Consider the following 20,543-nt stretch of genomic DNA (forward strand, 5'->3'; position numbering starts at 1 on the left):
CTGCCACCGGCAGCTCCGTGAGTTTGGGAGGAGGCTCCTTCCCAGGTGTTATCTGGGGATGAGACAGGGGCCTCGTGGGATGCGGCTGAGGGCTCCCCAGAGCCTCCAGCACCACGGCCCCAGTAAGTCAGACGTGACTCTGTGTGCAGAGAGGCGTGGAGCCCACGAGCCAGGCTGCCCCCCACTATGGTGTTCCCGGGGGGCTGGACTCCCCCGTTTTCTCTCCCGGGGCCAAGAGAGGCTCCTGTAACCTCCTGGACTGCAGGACCAAGTCCCCACTGAGCACCCCCCTCCAGCTTCCAGAGGGCCCCACATCCCTGACTGGGGGCCCCTTCCCCGCCGGCCCCCACGGGAGATGCGACTTCCCTCGGGAGAGAGGGCGGGGGAGGGGAGGGGGCTGCCCTCTGGGCCCAGAGGCCCCCAGCGTCCCTGCCCCGCCCTCAGTGCTGAGAGCAGCTACCCCTCTCCGAGCAGAAGGAGGTGGCTCCAGGAACCTTCCCCGGGCAGCAGGGAGGGGGCCAGGCTCCAGGTCCCCCCATGGAGCGCGGCACCCCCACAGGCCCAGAAAGGGCGCCTGAAGGCCACGGGGAGGAGTTGTGACTCTGAAGGGCTGTAGGACGCTCCCTGACCTTGTTCTGAGTCTGCTCCCATGGGCGGCTGGCAGGGACGGCCACCGTGGTGCAGGGAGCCCTGAGCCAGGCCGCTGTGGCCGCCGAGGACCCAGCGAAGCCTCCGGGCCGGGGCCTTCTGCCCCCTGGGCCGCCCCTGGGCTGCCCATGGCCCTCGCCTGGGGCGGCCTCCCAGCTCAGGGCAGCCTGTCCCTGGCCTCGCAGTGGAGCCCTGGGCCCACACCTTCCTCCTCTGTCTCTCACAGCTGCAGGCGGGAAGAAGGGCCCGAGCAGACAGACGGGTGGGGGAGCCGCCCTGACTGTGCTGGCAGAGCAACCTAGCAGCCCTCAGGGGTGTGTGGGGAGCGGAGGTGGGCTCCACCCAGAACAAAGCACCTCGCAGCCGAAACGGGAGGGGGCAGCGCTTTATTTATAGCCCGTTCGGTGTCCAGGGAGCAGCCAAGTGGGTCCCATCTTCAGGCACACTGAGGGGCTGGGGGCCACGCATGCCGGAGAGGGCACTGGCGGGCAAGTGGGCACCCATGGACGTCTGGTGGGAGCTCGTGGACGGATGCCTAGACCACCTGGGTGGTCTGCTGCCCCAAGCCCGGCGTGGGCAGCATCACTCAAAGCATCCCAGGCTCGCCGTGGCGAGACGGCCCGTGAAGAGCGGGCTGGTTCTAAGCAGGCAGGGAGAGGGTCTCTTGGACTGTGGCAGGCTCTGCCAGAAACAGGGAAACAGCCTTCACCAGGAAGCAGCAACCGTGTCTTCGAGGGGCTTGTAGGCAGGTGTCTCGAGTAACATGTGTCTAATAAGGCCCCTCAGGAGCCTGGGACCCTCCTGAAGCTTTGGGAGGCAGCTTCGGGAGGGCCGGGGGCAGGGGCCCCTCTGCTCGCAGCCAGCTCCGCTTCATCCTCCACTCTGGGGGTCACGGCGGAGACTCGCGTCCACATGCGGGGTGCGGGGCACAGCCTCCCCTTCCGTCCTCACTGGGCAGCGGGCCCAGGCGCAGGCTCGACCAGGGCCCCCGGGTCCGGCTCCAGCAGGATGAGCTCCGTCCTGGCCCTGGATGTGACCATGGCCCCAGCGCCCGGCACCGTCTCCTCCCTGTCCTCGGGGGAGAAGCTCTCGCGGGCATCAAAAAAGGTGGCGGCTTCTTCCTGGAGCTTTTGCTCTGCCGGAGCCGCCTCTTCCTCCGAGCTCTTGCTTTTCTTGGTGGGGGAGGAGGAGAACCCTAATTTGGGAAATCGGAACCAGCCGGCCTTCTCGGGTTTCTTGGGAGGCTCTGCCTCAGGCGGGGTCTGGGCGGGGGCTGGTCCGTGGGCTTCATCTTTGGAGTCGGCACCTGTCTCTTCGGAGGAAGAAGAGAAACCGATGCTGGGAAGCCAAAACCGGAACAGACCGGAAGACCTCTTACCTTCTGGCTTCTCTTTTGGAGCCTGGTCTCCTTCGGCCAGGCCCGCGGCTGCCTCCTCGCTGTCCTCTTCTGGGGGAAATTCGAGGATCTCTGCGGGCTCCTCGTCAGAGCAGCTCTCCGTACCCGGGTGGCCAGAGTACAGGTTGGTGGTGAGTGCTGGCCCTCTGGGTATGCTGACGCCGGACGAGATCACTTCAAATGGTTCTCCGGTGTCTGGCTGCAGGTCTCCAGAAACAGGGTCTGTTCCAGGGGCAGCGTCTTCAGAAGCCTCCTGCAAGCCCCCTGTCAGTCGGGAGTCTTGGACCCTCCCCTGCGTGGGGGGCTCAGGGATCTTCACTTTCAGCAATGAAAATCCGTAGGAAGCCGTTTGGATCTCGGACGCAGGGATCTCTGATTCCCGCACAATCTGGGTGGAATCGGCCTCGGGTCCCGAGGGGTCGGCTGGCTCTGCCATCACCCCGCCATGTATGCCAACCCTGGTGCCCTCTCCCCGAGCGCCGTGAATGTGCACTCGGACCCTGGAAGCTTCTGGGGAGAGGTCAAAGGCCACAGGCTGTTCCCCGGGGGTCCCAGGGCCGGCCTTCAGGATGCTGGCACCCCAAGCTCCCACGCTTTCTGTGCGCAAGGCGTCATCCAGGCTGCTCCCTGTGCACTGCACCTCCCGCACGGCGGGGATGAAGACGTCTGCCTCCGATCCGGGGTCAGGGAAGGCGAACCTCGGCATGCTCAGCCTCGGCAGTTTGACAGTTACCACGGAGCCCTCCCAGGGCTGACCCACGCTGACCACAGAAACCTGGGATGGCCCGTCGGTGCTGGACACCTTCAGTTTAACGGGGCCTTCAGGTTGGGAGGACCATCTCTCCGTCCTCCCCTCTCCCCTGGCGAGGTCCAGGCCTGCAGGCCCAGCAGGAGGAGCTTCGGTTTCCAAAAGTGCCCCGCTGGGCATCTGAAGTGGAAGGGAGCCTTCGCCCGGGCGGACCCTGACCTCGGAAGTGGACAGGCCCGCAGGGGGTGCCCCTGGAGGAGGCAGGTGCGGTGTTGAGCCTCTGCCATCTAGGTTTATCTTTAGCACGCCCGCATGGGACGTGCTCTTCTCAGCTGGCTCCAGGGGCTCAGGCGCCTCCACCTCTGACCCCAGAGGCCCCTGAGCCTTGATGAGAGCTGGCCCTTCTTCCCCCAGTGCATGGGCAGCAGGCGTGGGACTCGGTGCCCCAGGCATCCCCTTCTCCCTGGCGGGGCGCCGGATGATGGGCAAGTGGAGGGCGGGCATCCTGAACCAGCCCCCCGGCACGGCTGTGCTCCTCTCCGTCGGGGCGTCCACAGCTGAAGCCCTGCACGACGGCTGGAGGGGGTCTCCTGGTGACTGGGCCGTCCCCTCACCATGAGGCAGGCCGGCTGAGACATCCCCAGACCCGTGCCCTTGGCTGCGATCTGCCAAGGGCAGGCCGCGAGCAGAGTCCAGCCCCTGAGCATCGCTGGGGAGGCACAGGGCAGGCGGGCGCTCGGCAGCCTGAACATCCACCGCAGAATCTGCTGCTTCTGGGCTAGAAAACCCGAACTTTGGTCGATGAAACTTAGGAAAAGTCACCCGACCATAAGATGCAAGAAATAGGGGGTCCACAGGGCCGGCAGGACTACCAGGTGGGCGTGGAAAGCTCTCGTCAGGCGGCAAAGTGGCAGGACTTTCTCTATCATCCTGGGAACACGAGGGGATTTCTGGAGGGAAATGTGGGGCGTCGGGAACAGGCATCTGGTACTTGATGAGAGTGACTGCCTCCGGAGGGACCGCAGAGGACTCAGCCTGAGAACTGCTGACATCAAGGCTGCCTGAGGAAGTACCAGGCCACCCCACGCGGGGACACGGCAGGGACAGTTTATGGCTAGAAACATCCGGCAAGGCGGGATCCACATCAGACACACTAGAGGGCAAAGAAAGCTGAGGATCACCTTCAACAAGGGTAGAACTTCTCAAAGATTTCCCTGGTGAAGAAAACAATGCTGGAAACTTAAAATGCGGTTTCCTGACATGGATTTTAACATCATCTTCAGTTTTAAATGTGCGGCCTCTTGCGGCCACCTCCTTGTCCCCCAGGGACAGGTCGCCCTCCAGCTTGGCGCCCGGGGCCTGGGTGTCCACCTCCACGCTGGGCAGCGACACCTCCACGTCGGGGGCGGCCACCTCGGCCTTGGCGCCCTTCAGGTCCAGCTTGGGCCCCTTGATGTCCACCTGCGGGGCCTTGATGTCCACCTTGGGCAGCTTGACGCTGGGCATCTGCACCTTGGGCAGGTGGGCCTTGATTCCGACTCCCGCCGCCCCTTCCTTGAGCTCGGCTTCGGGCAGGTGGCCCTCCGGCAGCTTGACGCCCACCTCGGCGGCCTTGACCTCCAGCTCGGCCGCGGGCAGCTCCACGCGGACCTCACTGGGCTTGACGTCGGCCTGCACCGAGGGTAGGGTCGCCTCGGCCTGGGCCTTGGGCAGGGACACGTCCACGGCGGCCTCGACGGCCTTGCTGGGCGCCGACACGCCGAAGGACGGCATCTTGAACTTGGGCATTTTGAACTTGCTGTCTCTGGCGGCCACCTCCTTGTCCCCCAGGGACAGGTCGCCCTCCAGCTTGGCGCCCGGGGCCTGGGTGTCCACCTCCACGCTGGCCAGCGACACCTCCACGTCGGGGGCGGCCACCTCGGCCTTGGCGCCCTTCAGGTCCAGCTTGGGCCCCTTGATGTCCACCTGCGGGGCCTTGATGTCCACCTTGGGCAGCTTGACGCTGGGCATCTGCACCTTGGGCAGGTGGGCCTTGATTCCGACTCCCGCCGCCCCTTCCTTGAGCTCGGCTTCGGGCAGGTGGCCCTCCGGCAGCTTGACGCCCACCTCGGCGGCCTTGACCTCCAGCTCGGCCGCGGGCAGCTCCACGCGGACCTCACTGGGCTTGACGTCGGCCTGCACCGAGGGCAGGGTCGCCTCGGCCTGGGCCTTGGGCAGGGACACGTCCACGGCGGCCTCGACGGCCTTGCTGGGCGCCGACACGCCGAAGGACGGCATCTTGAACTTGGGCATTTTGAACTTGCTGTCTCTGGCGGCCACCTCCTTGTCCCCCAGGGACAGGTCGCCCTCCAGCTTGGCGCCCGGGGCCTGGGTGTCCACCTCCACGCTGGGCAGCGACACCTCCACGTCGGGGGCGGCCACCTCGGCCTTGGCGCCCTTCAGGTCCAGCTTGGGCCCCTTGATGTCCACCTGCGGGGCCTTGATGTCCACCTTGGGCAGCTTGACGCTGGGCATCTGCACCTTGGGCAGGTGGGCCTTGATTCCGACTCCCGCCGCCCCTTCCTTGAGCTCGGCTTCGGGCAGGTGGCCCTCCGGCAGCTTGACGCCCACCTCGGCGGCCTTGACCTCCAGCTCGGCCGCGGGCAGCTCCACGCGGACCTCACTGGGCTTGACATCGGCCTGCACCGAGGGCAGGGTCGCCTCGGCCTGGGCCTTGGGCAGGGACACGTCCACGGCGGCCTCGACGGCCTTGCTGGGCGCCGACACGCCGAAGGACGGCATCTTGAACTTGGGCATTTTGAACTTGCTGTCTCTGGCGGCCACCTCCTTGTCCCCCAGGGACAGGTCGCCCTCCAGCTTGGCGCCCGGGGCCTGGGTGTCCACCTCCACGCTGGCCAGCGACACCTCCACGTCGGGAGCGGCCACCTCGGCCTTGGCGCCCTTCAGGTCCAGCTTGGGCCCCTTGATGTCCACCTGCGGGGCCTTGATGTCCACCTTGGGCAGCTTGACGCTGGGCATCTGCACCTTGGGCAGGTGGGCCTTGATTCCGACTCCCGCCGCCCCTTCCTTGAGCTCGGCTTCGGGCAGGTGGCCCTCCGGCAGCTTGACGCCCACCTCGGCGGCCTTGACCTCCAGCTCGGCCGCGGGCAGCTCCATGCGGACCTCACTGGGCTTGACGTCGGCCTGCACCGAGGGCAGGGTCGCCTCGGCCTGGGCCTTGGGCAGGGACACGTCCACGGCGGCCTCGACGGCCTTGCTGGGCGCCGACACGCCGAAGGACGGCATCTTGAACTTGGGCATTTTGAACTTGCTGTCTCTGGCGGCCACCTCCTTGTCCCCCAGGGACAGGTCGCCCTCCAGCTTGGCGCCCGGGGCCTGGGTGTCCACCTCCACGCTGGGCAGCGACACCTCCACGTCGGGGGCGGCCACCTCGGCCTTGGCGCCCTTCAGGTCCAGCTTGGGCCCCTTGATGTCCACCTGCGGGGCCTTGATGTCCACCTTGGGCAGCTTGACGCTGGGCATCTGCACCTTGGGCAGGTGGGCCTTGATTCCGACTCCCGCCGCCCCTTCCTTGAGCTCGGCTTCGGGCAGGTGGCCCTCCGGCAGCTTGACGCCCACCTCGGCGGCCTTGACCTCCAGCTCGGCCGCGGGCAGCTCCACGCGGACCTCACTGGGCTTGACGTCGGCCTGCACCGAGGGCAGGGTCGCCTCGGCCTGGGCCTTGGGCAGGGACACGTCCACAGCGGCCTCGACGGCCTTGCTGGGCGCCGACACGCCGAAGGACGGCATCTTGAACTTGGGCATTTTGAACTTGCTGTCTCTGGCGGCCACCTCCTTGTCCCCCAGGGACAGGTCGCCCTCCAGCTTGGCACCCGGGGCCTGGGTGTCCACCTCCACGCTGGGCAGCGACACCTCCACGTCGGGGGCGGCCACCTCGGCCTTGGCGCCCTTCAGGTCCAGCTTGGGCCCCTTGATGTCCACCTGCGGGGCCTTGATGTCCACCTTGGGCAGCTTGACGCTGGGCATCTGCACCTTGGGCAGGTGGGCCTTGATTCCGACTCCCGCCGCCCCTTCCTTGAGCTCGGCTTCGGGCAGGTGGCCCTCCGGCAGCTTGACGCCCACCTCGGCGGCCTTGACCTCCAGCTCGGCCGCGGGCAGCTCCACGCGGACCTCACTGGGCTTGACGTCGGCCTGCACCGAGGGCAGGGTCGCCTCGGCCTGGGCCTTGGGCAGGGACACGTCCACGGCGGCCTCGACGGCCTTGCTGGGCGCCGACACGCCGAAGGACGGCATCTTGAACTTGGGCATTTTGAACTTGCTGTCTCTGGCGGCCACCTCCTTGTCCCCCAGGGACAGGTCGCCCTCCAGCTTGGCGCCCGGGGCCTGGGTGTCCACCTCCACGCTGGGCAGCGACACCTCCACGTCGGGGGCGGCCACCTCGGCCTTGGCGCCCTTCAGGTCCAGCTTGGGCCCCTTGATGTCCACCTGCGGGGCCTTGATGTCCACCTTGGGCAGCTTGACGCTGGGCATCTGCACCTTGGGCAGGTGGGCCTTGATTCCGACTCCCGCCGCCCCTTCCTTGAGCTCGGCTTCGGGCAGGTGGCCCTCCGGCAGCTTGACGCCCACCTCGGCGGCCTTGACCTCCAGCTCGGCCGCGGGCAGCTCCACGCGGACCTCACTGGGCTTGACGTCGGCCTGCACCGAGGGCAGGGTCGCCTCGGCCTGGGCCTTGGGCAGGGACACGTCCACGACGGCCTCGACGGCCTTGCTGGGCGCCGACACGCCGAAGGACGGCATCTTGAACTTGGGCATTTTGAACTTGCTGTCTCTGGCGGCCACCTCCTTGTCCCCCAGGGACAGGTCGCCCTCCAGCTTGGCGCCCGGGGCCTGGGTGTCCACCTCCACGCTGGCCAGCGACACCTCCACGTCGGGGGCGGCCACCTCGGCCTTGGCGCCCTTCAGGTCCAGCTTGGGCCCCTTGATGTCCACCTGCGGGGCCTTGATGTCCACCTTGGGCAGCTTGACGCTGGGCATCTGCACCTTGGGCAGGTGGGCCTTGATTCCGACTCCCGCCGCCCCTTCCTTGAGCTCGGCTTCGGGCAGGTGGCCCTCCGGCAGCTTGACGCCCACCTCGGCGGCCTTGACCTCCAGCTCGGCCGCGGGCAGCTCCACGCGGACCTCACTGGGCTTGACGTCGGCCTGCACCGAGGGCAGGGTCGCCTCGGCCTGGGCCTTGGGCAGGGACACGTCCACGGCGGCCTCGACGGCCTTGCTGGGCGCCGACACGCCGAAGGACGGCATCTTGAACTTGGGCATTTTGAACTTGCTGTCTCTGGCGGCCACCTCCTTGTCCCCCAGGGACAGGTTGCCCTCCAGCTTGGCGCCCGGGGCCTGGGTGTCCACCTCCACGCTGGCCAGCGACACCTCCACGTCGGGGGCGGCCACCTCGGCCTTGGCGCCCTTCAGGTCCAGCTTGGGCCCCTTGATGTCCACCTGCGGGGCCTTGATGTCCACCTTGGGCAGCTTGACGCTGGGCATCTGCACCTTGGGCAGGTGGGCCTTGATTCCGACTCCCGCCGCCCCTTCCTTGAGCTCGGCTTCGGGCAGGTGGCCCTCCGGCAGCTTGACGCCCACCTCGGCGGCCTTGACCTCCAGCTCGGCCGCGGGCAGCTCCACGCGGACCTCACTGGGCTTGACGTCGGCCTGCACCGAGGGCAGGGTCGCCTCGGCCTGGGCCTTGGGCAGGGACACGTCCACGGCGGCCTCGACGGCCTTGCTGGGCGCCGACACGCCGAAGGACGGCATCTTGAACTTGGGCATTTTGAACTTGCTGTCTCTGGCGGCCACCTCCTTGTCCCCCAGGGACAGGTCGCCCTCCAGCTTGGCGCCCGGGGCCTGGGTGTCCACCTCCACGCTGGCCAGCGACACCTCCACGTCGGGGGCGGCCACCTCGGCCTTGGCGCCCTTCAGGTCCAGCTTGGGCCCCTTGATGTCCACCTGCGGGGCCTTGATGTCCACCTTGGGCAGCTTGACGCTGGGCATCTGCACCTTGGGCAGGTGGGCCTTGATTCCGACTCCCGCCGCCCCTTCCTTGAGCTCGGCTTCGGGCAGGTGGCCCTCCGGCAGCTTGACGCCCACCTCGGCGGCCTTGACCTCCAGCTCGGCCGCGGGCAGCTCCACGCGGACCTCACTGGGCTTGACGTCGGCCTGCACCGAGGGCAGGGTCGCCTCGGCCTGGGCCTTGGGCAGGGACACGTCCACGGCGGCCTCGACGGCCTTGCTGGGCGCCGACACGCCGAAGGACGGCATCTTGAACTTGGGCATTTTGAACTTGCTGTCTCTGGCGGCCACCTCCTTGTCCCCCAGGGACAGGTCGCCCTCCAGCTTGGCGCCCGGGGCCTGGGTGTCCACCTCCACGCTGGGCAGCGACACCTCCACGTCGGGGGCGGCCACCTCGGCCTTGGCGCCCTTCAGGTCCAGCTTGGGCCCCTTGATGTCCACCTGCGGGGCCTTGATGTCCACCTTGGGCAGCTTGACGCTGGGCATCTGCACCTTGGGCAGGTGGGCCTTGATTCCGACTCCCGCCGCCCCTTCCTTGAGCTCGGCTTCGGGCAGGTGGCCCTCCGGCAGCTTGACGCCCACCTCGGCGGCCTTGACCTCCAGCTCGGCCGCGGGCAGCTCCACGCGGACCTCACTGGGCTTGACGTCGGCCTGCACCGAGGGTAGGGTCGCCTCGGCCTGGGCCTTGGGCAGGGACACGTCCACGGCGGCCTCGACGGCCTTGCTGGGCGCCGACACGCCGAAGGACGGCATCTTGAACTTGGGCATTTTGAACTTGCTGTCTCTGGCGGCCACCTCCTTGTCCCCCAGGGACAGGTCGCCCTCCAGCTTGGCGCCCGGGGCCTGGGTGTCCACCTCCACGCTGGCCAGCGACACCTCCACGTCGGGGGCGGCCACCTCGGCCTTGGCGCCCTTCAGGTCCAGCTTGGGCCCCTTGATGTCCACCTGCGGGGCCTTGATGTCCACCTTGGGCAGCTTGACGCTGGGCATCTGCACCTTGGGCAGGTGGGCCTTGATTCCGACTCCCGCCGCCCCTTCCTTGAGCTCGGCTTCGGGCAGGTGGCCCTCCGGCAGCTTGACGCCCACCTCGGCGGCCTTGACCTCCAGCTCGGCCGCGGGCAGCTCCACGCGGACCTCACTGGGCTTGACGTCGGCCTGCACCGAGGGCAGGGTCGCCTCGGCCTGGGCCTTGGGCAGGGACACGTCCACGGCGGCCTCGACGGCCTTGCTGGGCGCCGACACGCCGAAGGACGGCATCTTGAACTTGGGCATTTTGAACTTGCTGTCTCTGGCGGCCACCTCCTTGTCCCCCAGGGACAGGTCGCCCTCCAGCTTGGCGCCCGGGGCCTGGGTGTCCACCTCCACGCTGGGCAGCGACACCTCCACGTCGGGGGCGGCCACCTCGGCCTTGGCGCCCTTCAGGTCCAGCTTGGGCCCCTTGATGTCCACCTGCGGGGCCTTGATGTCCACCTTGGGCAGCTTGACGCTGGGCATCTGCACCTTGGGCAGGTGGGCCTTGATTCCGACTCCCGCCGCCCCTTCCTTGAGCTCGGCTTCGGGCAGGTGGCCCTCCGGCAGCTTGACGCCCACCTCGGCGGCCTTGACCTCCAGCTCGGCCGCGGGCAGCTCCACACGGACCTCACTGGGCTTGACGTCGGCCTGCACCGAGGGCAGGGTCGCCTCGGCCTGGGCCTTGGGCAGGGACACGTCCACGGCGGCCTCGACGGCCTTGCTGGGCGCCGACACGCCGAAGGACGGCATCTTGAACTTGGGCATTTTGAACTTGCTGTCTCTGGCGGCCACCTCCTTGTCCCCCAGGGACAGGTCGCCCTCCAGCTTGGCGCCCGGGGCCTGGGTGTCCACCTCCACGCTGGCCAGCGACACCTCCACGTCGGGGGCGGCCACCTCGGCCTTGGCGCCCTTCAGGTCCAGCTTGGGCCCCTTGATGTCCACCTGCGGGGCCTTGATGTCCAGCTTGGGCAGCTTGACGCTGGGCATCTGCACCTTGGGCAGGTGGGCCTTGATTCCGACTCCCGCCGCCCCTTCCTTGAGCTCGGCTTCGGGCAGGTGGCCCTCCGGCAGCTTGACGCCCACCTCGGCGGCCTTGACCTCCAGCTCGGCCGCGGGCAGCTCCACGCGGACCTCACTGGGCTTGACGTCGGCCTGCACCGAGGGCAGGGTCGCCTCGGCCTGGGCCTTGGGCAGGGACACGTCCACGGCGGCCTCGACGGCCTTGCTGGGCGCCGACACGCCGAAGGACGGCATCTTGAACTTGGGCATTTTGAACTTGCTGTCTCTGGCGGCCACCTCCTTGTCCCCCAGGGACAGGTCGCCCTCCAGCTTGGCGCCCGGGGCCTGGGTGTCCACCTCCACGCTGGCCAGCGACACCTCCACGTCGGGGGCGGCCACCTCGGCCTTGGCGCCCTTCAGGTCCAGCTTGGGCCCCTTGATGTCCACCTGCGGGGCCTTGATGTCCACCTTGGGCAGCTTGACGCTGGGCATCTGCACCTTGGGCAGGTGGGCCTTGATTCCGACTCCCGCCGCCCCTTCCTTGAGCTCGGCTTCGGGCAGGTGGCCCTCCGGCAGCTTGACGCCCACCTCGGCGGCCTTGACCTCCAGCTCGGCCGCGGGCAGCTCCACGCGGACCTCACTGGGCTTGACGTCGGCCTGCACCGAGGGCAGGGTCGCCTCGGCCTGGGCCTTGGGCAGGGACACGTCCACGGCGGCCTCGACGGCCTTGCTGGGCGCCGACACACCGAAGGACGGCATCTTGAACTTGGGCATTTTGAACTTGCTGTCTCTGGCGGCCACCTCCTTGTCCCCCAGGGACAGGTCGCCCTCCAGCTTGGCGCCCGGGGCCTGGGTGTCCACCTCCACGCTGGCCAGCGACACCTCCACGTCGGGGGCGGCCACCTCGGCCTTGGCGCCCTTCAGGTCCAGCTTGGGCCCCTTGATGTCCACCTGCGGGGCCTTGATGTCCACCTTGGGCAGCTTGACGCTGGGCATCTGCACCTTGGGCAGGTGGGCCTTGATTCCGACTCCCGCCGCCCCTTCCTTGAGCTCGGCTTCGGGCAGGTGGCCCTCCGGCAGCTTGACGCCCACCTCGGCGGCCTTGACCTCCAGCTCGGCCGCGGGCAGCTCCACGCGGACCTCACTGGGCTTGACGTCGGCCTGCACCGAGGGCAGGGTCGCCTCGGCCTGGGCCTTGGGCAGGGACACGTCCACGGCGGCCTCGACGGCCTTGCTGGGCGCCGACACGCCGAAGGACGGCATCTTGAACTTGGGCATTTTGAACTTGCTGTCTCTGGCGGCCACCTCCTTGTCCCCCAGGGACAGGTCGCCCTCCAGCTTGGTGCCCGGGGCCTGGGTGTCCACCTCCACGCTGGCCAGCGACACCTCCACGTCGGGGGCGGCCACCTCGGCCTTGGCGCCCTTCAGGTCCAGCTTGGGCCCCTTGATGTCCACCTGCGGGGCCTTGATGTCCACCTTGGGCAGCTTGACGCTGGGCATCTGCACCTTGGGCAGGTGGGCCTTGATTCCGACTCCCGCCGCCCCTTCCTTGAGCTCGGCTTCGGGCAGGTGGCCCTCCGGCAGCTTGACGCCCACCTCGGCGGCCTTGACCTCCAGCTCGGCCGCGGGCAGCTCCACGCGGACCTCACTGGGCTTGACGTCGGCCTGCACCGAGGGCAGGGTCGCCTCGGCCTGGGCCTTGGGCAGGGACACGTCCACGGCGGCCTCGACGGCCTTGCTGGGCGCCGACACGCCGAAGGACGGCATCTTGAACTTGGGCATTTTGAACTTGCTGTCTCTGGCGGCCACCTCCTTGTCCCCCAGGGACAGGTCGCCCTCCAGCTTGGCGCCCGGGGCCTGGGTGTCCACCTCCACGCTGGCCAGCGACACCTCCACGTCGGGGGCGGCCACCTCGGCCTTGGCGCCCTTCAGGTCCAGCTTGGGCCCCTTGATGTCCACCTGCGGGGCCTTGATGTCCACCTTGGGCAGCTTGACGCTGGGCATCTGCACCTTGGGCAGGTGGGCCTTGATTCCGACTCCCGCCGCCCCTTCCTTGAGCTCGGCTTCGGGCAGGTGGCCCTCCGGCAGCTTGACGCCCACCTCGGCGGCCTTGACCTCCAGCTCGGCCGCGGGCAGCTCCACGCGGACCTCACTGGGCTTGACGTCGGCCTGCACCGAGGGCAGGGTCGCCTCGGCCTGGGCCTTGGGCAGGGACACGTCCACGGCGGCCTCGACGGCCTTGCTGGGCGCCGACACGCCAAAGGACGGCATCTTGAACTTGAACCTGCTGTCTCTGCCGTGACCGTCTTTACCCTTTTCCTCGACGTCTATAGTCCCTCCTGTGACGCTGGTTTGTTTTTGTTTATCTGTTTCCTGAATTTGTGTCGTTTTTTCTCCTTTTCCCTCCTTGGCTGGTGACCACCCGAATGACGGCAGCTTGAACTTCAGGATTCTTGTCCTTCCTTCCGTCTCCTCCGTTTTCTGTTCCCCTTCCCTGCTGTCATCTCCCTGCTTCTGCTCCGCGTCCTCCTCTCCTCCTCCCTCTCGTTTTGTCCGCTGTGTTTCTTGTGGTCTTGTCATCGTCTGTGACTCTGTGTCCCCTTCGTCGTCGCCCGCGGCCCTGGAGTCGTCGGTAGAGACCCGTGTCCACCAGCTTCCCCAGCGCACCGGGGCTGTGCCCTCTGCCTCCTCCGGTACTCCTTCTCTGGCCACCTTGAACTTGGGTGTCTTTAAGCTGGTTATGCGGATGCGGAATTCTGGCTGGCCGTTCTGGTAGGTGCCCTGGTCTGCGGAGCCCTTCAGAGACAGCCTGGCAGTGCCCAGCTGTGGCCCCTGAGTGTCCTCCGCGGCTCCCTCCCTGGTCTCGCCTGGGGCTGTCCCCGCCTCTGTTTGTTCCTCCGCAAGAGTCTCCTGCGGGCCCCTGGCCTGTGTTTTCTTCCTTCGCAGTCTGGGTGCGGGGCCCGCCCCGTCGCCTGTGGGTCCCTGGCCAGGCAGTGCAGGCTCCTTGGGCCCCTCAGCCTCCTCAGCCACCCCGATGGCCTCTTGTTCGGCCTCCGAGGGCCCTGCCTCCTCCAGCAGCTCAGCTGGGCCTGCTCCGCCCTGGTCGCCCCTGCCCGACGGGCCCTTCCCTGAGCCCACCCTGAGCCTCAGGCTGGGGAACCGTCTCCTCCGCTGGCTGCCCGGCTCCTCCTCCTGGGCCTGCTCCTCCGCAGGGAGCCGGGCCTCTGTGTCGGTGCTTGTGGGCGACAGGTCGGGCCCCTGCCCCCGCTCGTAGGCCTCCGAGGAGCTGTGCGACCTCCGGGGCCCTCGTTTGCCCTTCAGTGCTTGGAACTTGGGCCAGGAAAGCCGCTCCCGCTGGGCTCGCCGGCCCCTGCCCTCCCTGGGTGTGGGGAGGAGCCTCTGCTGGTCTCCGTCACCCTGCAGCGTCTTCGTGGGGGTCTCCGTGCACCCGTCAGCGACATCCTGGTCCTGGAACAGGGAGAGCGAACCTGTTGGCCCCAAACAGGGAGGCGGAGGCCCTGGGCTCCGGGGACTGGAAGGGGTGGGGAGGAGCCAGCAGGGGCCAAGCCCTGAGGGCCGGGGCGCTCACCTGCTCCTCGCCGACCTTCGGGCCAGGCTCGGCCACTCCGGCAGGAAGCTTCCGTCTGATTTTGAACTGAACCTTGTAGGGCTCTGAGTACTGAAGGATTTTGAGAGCATCTTCATATTTAATGTTGTCGAAGAATATCGTTGTGCTGAGTAGTTGATCCCCTGGACAAAGACAGAGTGGCCTGGCGCTTTACTGCCCCCGCCCTCCAGGGCCTCACAGGAGGGGCCCACAGGGGGTGTGAGTGGAAGGCTGCCCGCCCCTCCCGTTTACTAAGCCCCCAGTGGATAGGAGCCCCTCATTTTCAGGCAGAGAGCTCAGCACAGAGACTGGCCCCAGCCTTGACATGGCTGAGAGGTCTCCAGGGGCCACCCTGCGTCCACTGGGGCCCCTCCCCCAATGGGACCATGGGGACACCCCCAGGGGTCACCCTGCATCCACTGGGGCCCGTCCCCCAATGGGACCATGGGGCACTCCCAGGGGCCACCCTGCGTCCAGTGGGGCCCCTCCCCCAATGGGACCATGGGGACACCCCCAGGGGTCACCCTGTGTCCACTGGGGCCTGTCCCCCGATGGGACCGTGGGGACACTCCCAGGGACCACCCTGCGTCCACTGGGGCCAGTTCCTGTCTCCTGATGGGACCGTGGGGACACTCTCCGGGGTCACCCTGTGTCCACTGGGGCCCATCCGCCTCCCCCGATGGGACCAAAGGGACACTCCCAGGGGCCACCCTGTGTCCACTGGGGCCCATCCCCCTCCCCCGATGGGACCGTGGGGAACTGGGGATGGGCCCGTGGCACCTTCTCTCAGGCTGAAGAGCTTGGCAGCTGACGAGTCCTTCAGCACTTGCTTGACAAAGATGCCCTGGTCCCCACCGCCCGTGACACTGTAGCCGCTGGCTCCAGCCTCCACGTCCGTCTTCAGTGTCACTTCTGTCCCATCCTGCGTGGACTGAAAGCACAGCAGGGCCTTGGTGAGCATGGGCCTCTCCCCACCACGGGGGTAGGTGCTGGGGGCTGCCTCCTCTGAAGCCCGGGGACCCCAGAGCCCTCTGCGACCCCAGAGCACACCTGGGTCACTGTGTCCGGCTCTGGGGGAGGCCGGCGGCTGCCACCTCTGCTGACAGCAGCCTCCCCTGGTCCGTGTCCCTGCTTGCCAGGGCTCAGGAGCACCCTGCCCCACCGTCCAGGCCCAGCAGGGCTTGCTGAGCAGAGGAAGAGTCTTTGCCCGCACTTGGCCAAGGCTTCCTGCAGGGGCTCCCCATTCATCATCACCTCATTGCCAGTGCTGATCACTTACAAGGTGATACTCATGTGGCGCTCAGACCAAGGAGGGCCGTTTGTTGTTGCTGTTTAATCACTCAGTCATGTTCGACTCTGCGACTCCATGGACTGCAGCATGCCAGGCCTCCCTGTCCTTCACCATTTCCCAGAGCTTGCTCAAACCCATGTCCATCGAGTCGGTGATGCCAGCCAGCCAGATCATCCTCTGTCATCCCTTTCTTCTCCTGCCTTTTATCGCTTCCAGCATCAGGTCTTTTCTAATGAGTCAATTCTTCGCATCAGCTGGCCAAATTATTAGAGTTTCAGCTTCAGCATCAGTCCTTCCAGTGAATATTCAGGACTGATTTCCTTTAGGATGGACTGGTTTGATCTCCTCGAAGTCCAAGGGACTCTCAAGAGTATTCTCCAACACCACAGTTCAAAGGCATCAATTCTTCAGTGGTCAGCCTTTTTCACTGTCCAGCTCACACACCCATACACAACTATTGGAAAAACCATAGCTTTGACTAGACAGACTTTGTCGGCAAAGTAATGTCTCTGCTTTTTAATATGCTGTCTAGGTTGGTCATAGCTTTTCTTCCAAGGAGCAAGCGTCTTTTAATTTCACAGCTGCAGTCACCATCTGCAGTGATTTTAGAGCCCCCCAAAATAAAATTTCTCAGTTTCCATTATTTCCCCATCTATTTGTCATGAAGTGATGGGACTGGATGTCATGATCTTTGTTTTTAGAACGTTGGGTTTTAAGCCAGCTTTTTCACTCTCCTCTTTCACTTTCATCAAGAGGCTCTTCAGTTCTTCTTCGCTTTCTGCCATTAGGGCAGAATCTGCCATATCATTTTCATATCTGAGGTTATCGATATTTCTCCCTATAATCTAGATTCCAACTTGTGCTTCATCCAGCCCGGCATTTCGCATGATGTACTCTGCATATAAGTTAAATAAGCAGGGCGACAATATACAGCCTTGATGTACTCCTTTCCCAATTTGAAACCAGTTCATAATTCCATGCCTGGTTCTAACTGTTGCTTCTTGACCTGCATACAGGTTTCTCAGGAGGCACATAAGATGGTCTGGTATTCCCATCTCTTTAAAAATTTTCCACAGTTTGTTGTGATCCACATGGTCAAAGGTTTTGGCATAGTCAATAAAGCAGAAGGAGATAGTTTTCTGGGACTCTCTTGCTTTTTCGATGATCCAGCGGATGTTGACAATTTGAACTCTGGTTCCTCTGCCTTTTCTAAATCCAGCTTGAACATCTGGAATTTCTCAGTTCACATATTGTTGAAGCTTGGCTTGGAGAACTTTGAGCATTACTTTGCTAGCGTGTGAGATGAGTGCAATTGTGCGGTAGTTTGAGCATTCTTTGGCATTGCCCTTGTTTGGGACTGGAATGAAAACTGACCTTTTCCACTCCTGTGGCCAGTGCCGAGTTTTCCGAATTTGCTGGCATACTGAGTGCAGCATCATCTTTCAGGATTTGAAATAACTCAACTGGAATACCATCACCTCCACTAGTTTGCTCATAGTGATGCTTCCTAAGGTCCACTTGACTTCACACTCCAGGATGTCTGGCTCTAGGTGAGTGATCACACCACAGTCATTATCTGGGTCTTTAAGATCTTTTTTGTACAGTTCTTCTGTGTATTCTTGCCACCTCCTCTTAATATCCTCTGCTTCTGTTAGGTCCATACCGTTTTTGTCCTTCATTGTGCCTATCTTGGCATGAAATGTTCCCTTGGTATCTCTAATTTTCTTGAAGAGATCTCTAGTCTTTCCCATTCTATTGCTTTCATCTATTTTTTTGCATTGTTCGCTTAAAAAGGCTTTCTTATCTCTCCTTGCTATTCTTAGAACTCTGCATTCGGATGGGTATATCTTTCCTTTTCTCCTTTGCCTTTAGCTTCTCTTCTTTTCTCAGCTATTTGTAAGACCTCCTCAGACAACCATTTTGCCTTTTTGCGTTTCTTTTTTGGGGATGGTTTTGATCACCACCTCCTGTACAATGCCTGGGAGAATGCCAAGAACGGCATGACGGGCCTGAGCTCAGACATGACGGATCCTCGGGGTCTGGGAGAGTCCTGGAGTTGCTGGCCTTGGGGAAGACACTGTCAGTGACAGAACAGGCTGCCAGGCAGTGGTTGGCCTGGCTCCCCAGGAGCCCAGAGAACCCAGCTCCTCCTGTGGTCTTGGATGTAACAGGCAGTGGCCAGACCCACCGCACAGGTGGGAACACTGAGGTCTGGGCACCTGGGTCCACCTGGTCAGTGGTCTGGACCTTTCCTTCTGAGTCTTGGGAGGCCTGGACCAGCGTTCCGGAGCCCCGCCCCCTGGCCTGATGAAGGAGGTGGCACACCCTTCCCCAAAGCACTAGGGCACCGTGCCAGCTTCCTGCTTCTCGACACCTCACTCTGGCCCTGGATTCCTTGGCTGGAGCCCCTGTCAGGTGCTGGCCAGTGCCCACCCCAACGTCCACTCGCCACATGCCCACCTCCAGGCGGCTCATCCTGGAAAGCGTCCGCGAGTCCCCTGAGTCCCGCTTCCACCAGGACCTCCGCCTCCTCGGCGCGTCTTCCTGCAGCAGCAACAAACAGCAGGTGACCGACCTGCCCCAGCCCAGGGGACAGGAGGCGTGCGGAGGGCCCAGATGCCCGAACCTGCCCAGAACCTGCAGGGTGCAGCCGTGTGCAAGCGGAGCCAGGCTCCTCCGGGGGAAGGCAGCTCTGGGCCTTGACGCTTCCCAGGGGGCCCAGCCCCCACGTCCACAGGTAGAGGGGACAGAGACGAAGCAGCGCCAGAGTGAGTCCTTTTAGGGAGCCCACCATTGCTGGCTTAACTCAGTCACCTCCAGAGGTGGCTGCAAAGACCCTCTCTGTGTCTCCTCGCCAGAGAGCCGTGTGTGCACATGTCCTGTGCCCCATCGCACACGGGGGCATGAGATCTCTTCCCCACCTGCACACGTGTGTGCCATCTCTACCGTGTCTTGGCTGGCTGAAGGGAGGGCCCCAGGGAAAGGGCAGAGGAGATGGCTGAGCAGACACAGCTGTCCACGTGGCGCGATCCAGAGGCGGTGTGGCCGCCTGTGCCTCTCCCAGCTGAGCCCTCCCTCGGCCTGTGTGGGTCCGTCTAGGGGGCTTACCGGGAGTCTGAAGCCGTCGCCCTCAGTCACGCACTCGTAGACAGGCGAGGAGCCCTGTGGCCGGGGACGGATGAGCTCGGGCCCCGGCTCTGCAGTCACCTGGCAGGAGGAGAGAAGCTCAGGCTACCCTCAGCCACTCGGCTCTGCTCAATTCCAGGAAGGGACCGGGGGTGGGGGGGTGGGGGGAGTGGGCAGGAGTGCGCACACACCCTCCCGGACCTCACTTACCGAGCGCTCCTCCTCGGATTCTGCATCTGGCTCTCCAGGCTGCAGCTGCCGACCGGACACTGCAAAGGGAGGGCTGAGTCAGTGGAGCCTTGCCGGCAGGTGGAGCGGATGGTGGAGCTGGGGGCAGGGGCCCAGGAGAGGCTGTGGACACACAGGTGGGGTAGCCCTGGACACTGGGTCTGGGAGCACAAGCAAAGGTCAGGGGAGGACCCACAGTCACTGAGCTGGGGAGGCATCGAGACCGGGTCTGAAAGCAGTGAGCCGGGATGGAGGTGCACGGATCGAGGAGGTAAACTTCGCAGATTTGGTCAAAGCAAGTTACTAAACAAACACACAAAGAAAACAGTAATTACGGTCCTGACAAGGAATCAGAATCCAGAGTTACTATAATATGGAAAGTATGACGTCCAGTATCCAACACAAAAGTACATACCGTGCAGGGAAACGAGAAAGCATGATCTTTAGTGAGGAAGAAAAACGGCTCATGGAGCCTGTCTTTGAATGTCCACAGAAGTTGCATTTGGCACAGACTCCAGAGCAAGAGTCACGCATTTGTTCAAAAAAGTAAAGCAGGACATGTTTGCAGAATTAACGAAAAACATGATGACCATGGCTTGATGAAGAAAGTCATAAAGAAACAGAATTTTTTTTTTAATTGGAAATTCTGGAGTTGAAAGTTTACTGGAGAGACTCCACAGCAGAGCTGAGATGATAGAGGAAGTGAAAACCTGGTAGATCAGGGGGATCCCCTGGTGGCCCAGTGATCAGGACTCAGCACTTCCACTGCTAGGGCCCAGGTTCAATCCCTGGTCAGGGAACTAAGATCCTGCAAGCTCTGTGGTGCAGTCACAAAAAACAACCACAACAAAAACACTTGTATATTAATAGAAATTAGTCAATTTAACCGCTCTAATGGCAGAAAGCGAAGAAGAACTAAAGAAGCTCGTGATATGAGTGAAAGCAGAGAGTCAAACTGGCTTAAAACTCAACGTTAAAAAGACTAAGGTCATGGCATCTGGTACCATGGCCTGGCGAATAAAAGGGAAAAAAGTGTAAGCAGTGACAAATTTTATTTTCTTGGGCTTCAAAATCACTGGAGACGGTGAGCACATCCATGAAATAAAAGATGCTTGCTCCTTGAAAGAAGAACTATGACAACCCTAAATAGTGTATTGAAAAGCAGAGACATCACTTTGCTGACAAAGGTCCGTACAGTCAAAGTTATGGTTTTTCCAGTAGTCATTTACAGATGTGAGAGTTGGACCATAAAGAAGGCTGAGTACAAGGGATTGATGCTTTCGAATTGTGATGCAGGAGAAGGCTGTTAAGAGTCCCTTGGACAGCAAAGAGATCAAACCAGACCACCCTAAAGAAAATCAACCCTGAATATTCATTGGAAGGATTAATGCCAAGGCTGAAGCTCCAATACTTTGGCCACCTGATGCGA

The 20,543-nt window shown here is 63.6% G+C and overlaps 1 protein-coding gene across 4 annotated transcripts in view; it reads right to left on the reverse strand.

Annotated features, from left to right (window-relative positions):
* Window positions 1-1,015: 1,015 nt before the first annotated feature.
* AHNAK2 (AHNAK nucleoprotein 2) overlaps window positions 1,016-20,543 on the reverse strand; it is a 35,111-nt gene continuing 15,583 nt past the window's right edge. For 3 of the 4 annotated variants that reach the window (XM_027522102.1, XM_027522104.1, XM_027522105.1), the window contains exons 2-7: window positions 19,097-19,155; window positions 18,869-18,967; window positions 18,221-18,304; window positions 15,250-15,400; window positions 14,452-14,612; window positions 1,016-14,330 (exon numbers count right to left, since the gene is read on the reverse strand). In XM_027522102.1, coding sequence (XP_027377903.1) covers window positions 1,596-14,330; window positions 14,452-14,612; window positions 15,250-15,400; window positions 18,221-18,304; window positions 18,869-18,967; window positions 19,097-19,155 — 13,289 coding nt within the window. In that variant the 3' untranslated portion in view covers window positions 1,016-1,595. The remainder of the gene's footprint in view (window positions 14,331-14,451; window positions 14,613-15,249; window positions 15,401-18,220; window positions 18,305-18,868; window positions 18,968-19,096; window positions 19,156-20,543) is intronic. The other variant, XM_027522103.1, reaches the window with a different exon arrangement.

This window comes from Bos indicus x Bos taurus, chromosome 21 (genome assembly GCF_003369695.1).
Source record: "Bos indicus x Bos taurus breed Angus x Brahman F1 hybrid chromosome 21, Bos_hybrid_MaternalHap_v2.0, whole genome shotgun sequence".
Classification (NCBI taxonomy): domain Eukaryota; kingdom Metazoa; phylum Chordata; class Mammalia; order Artiodactyla; family Bovidae; genus Bos; species Bos indicus x Bos taurus.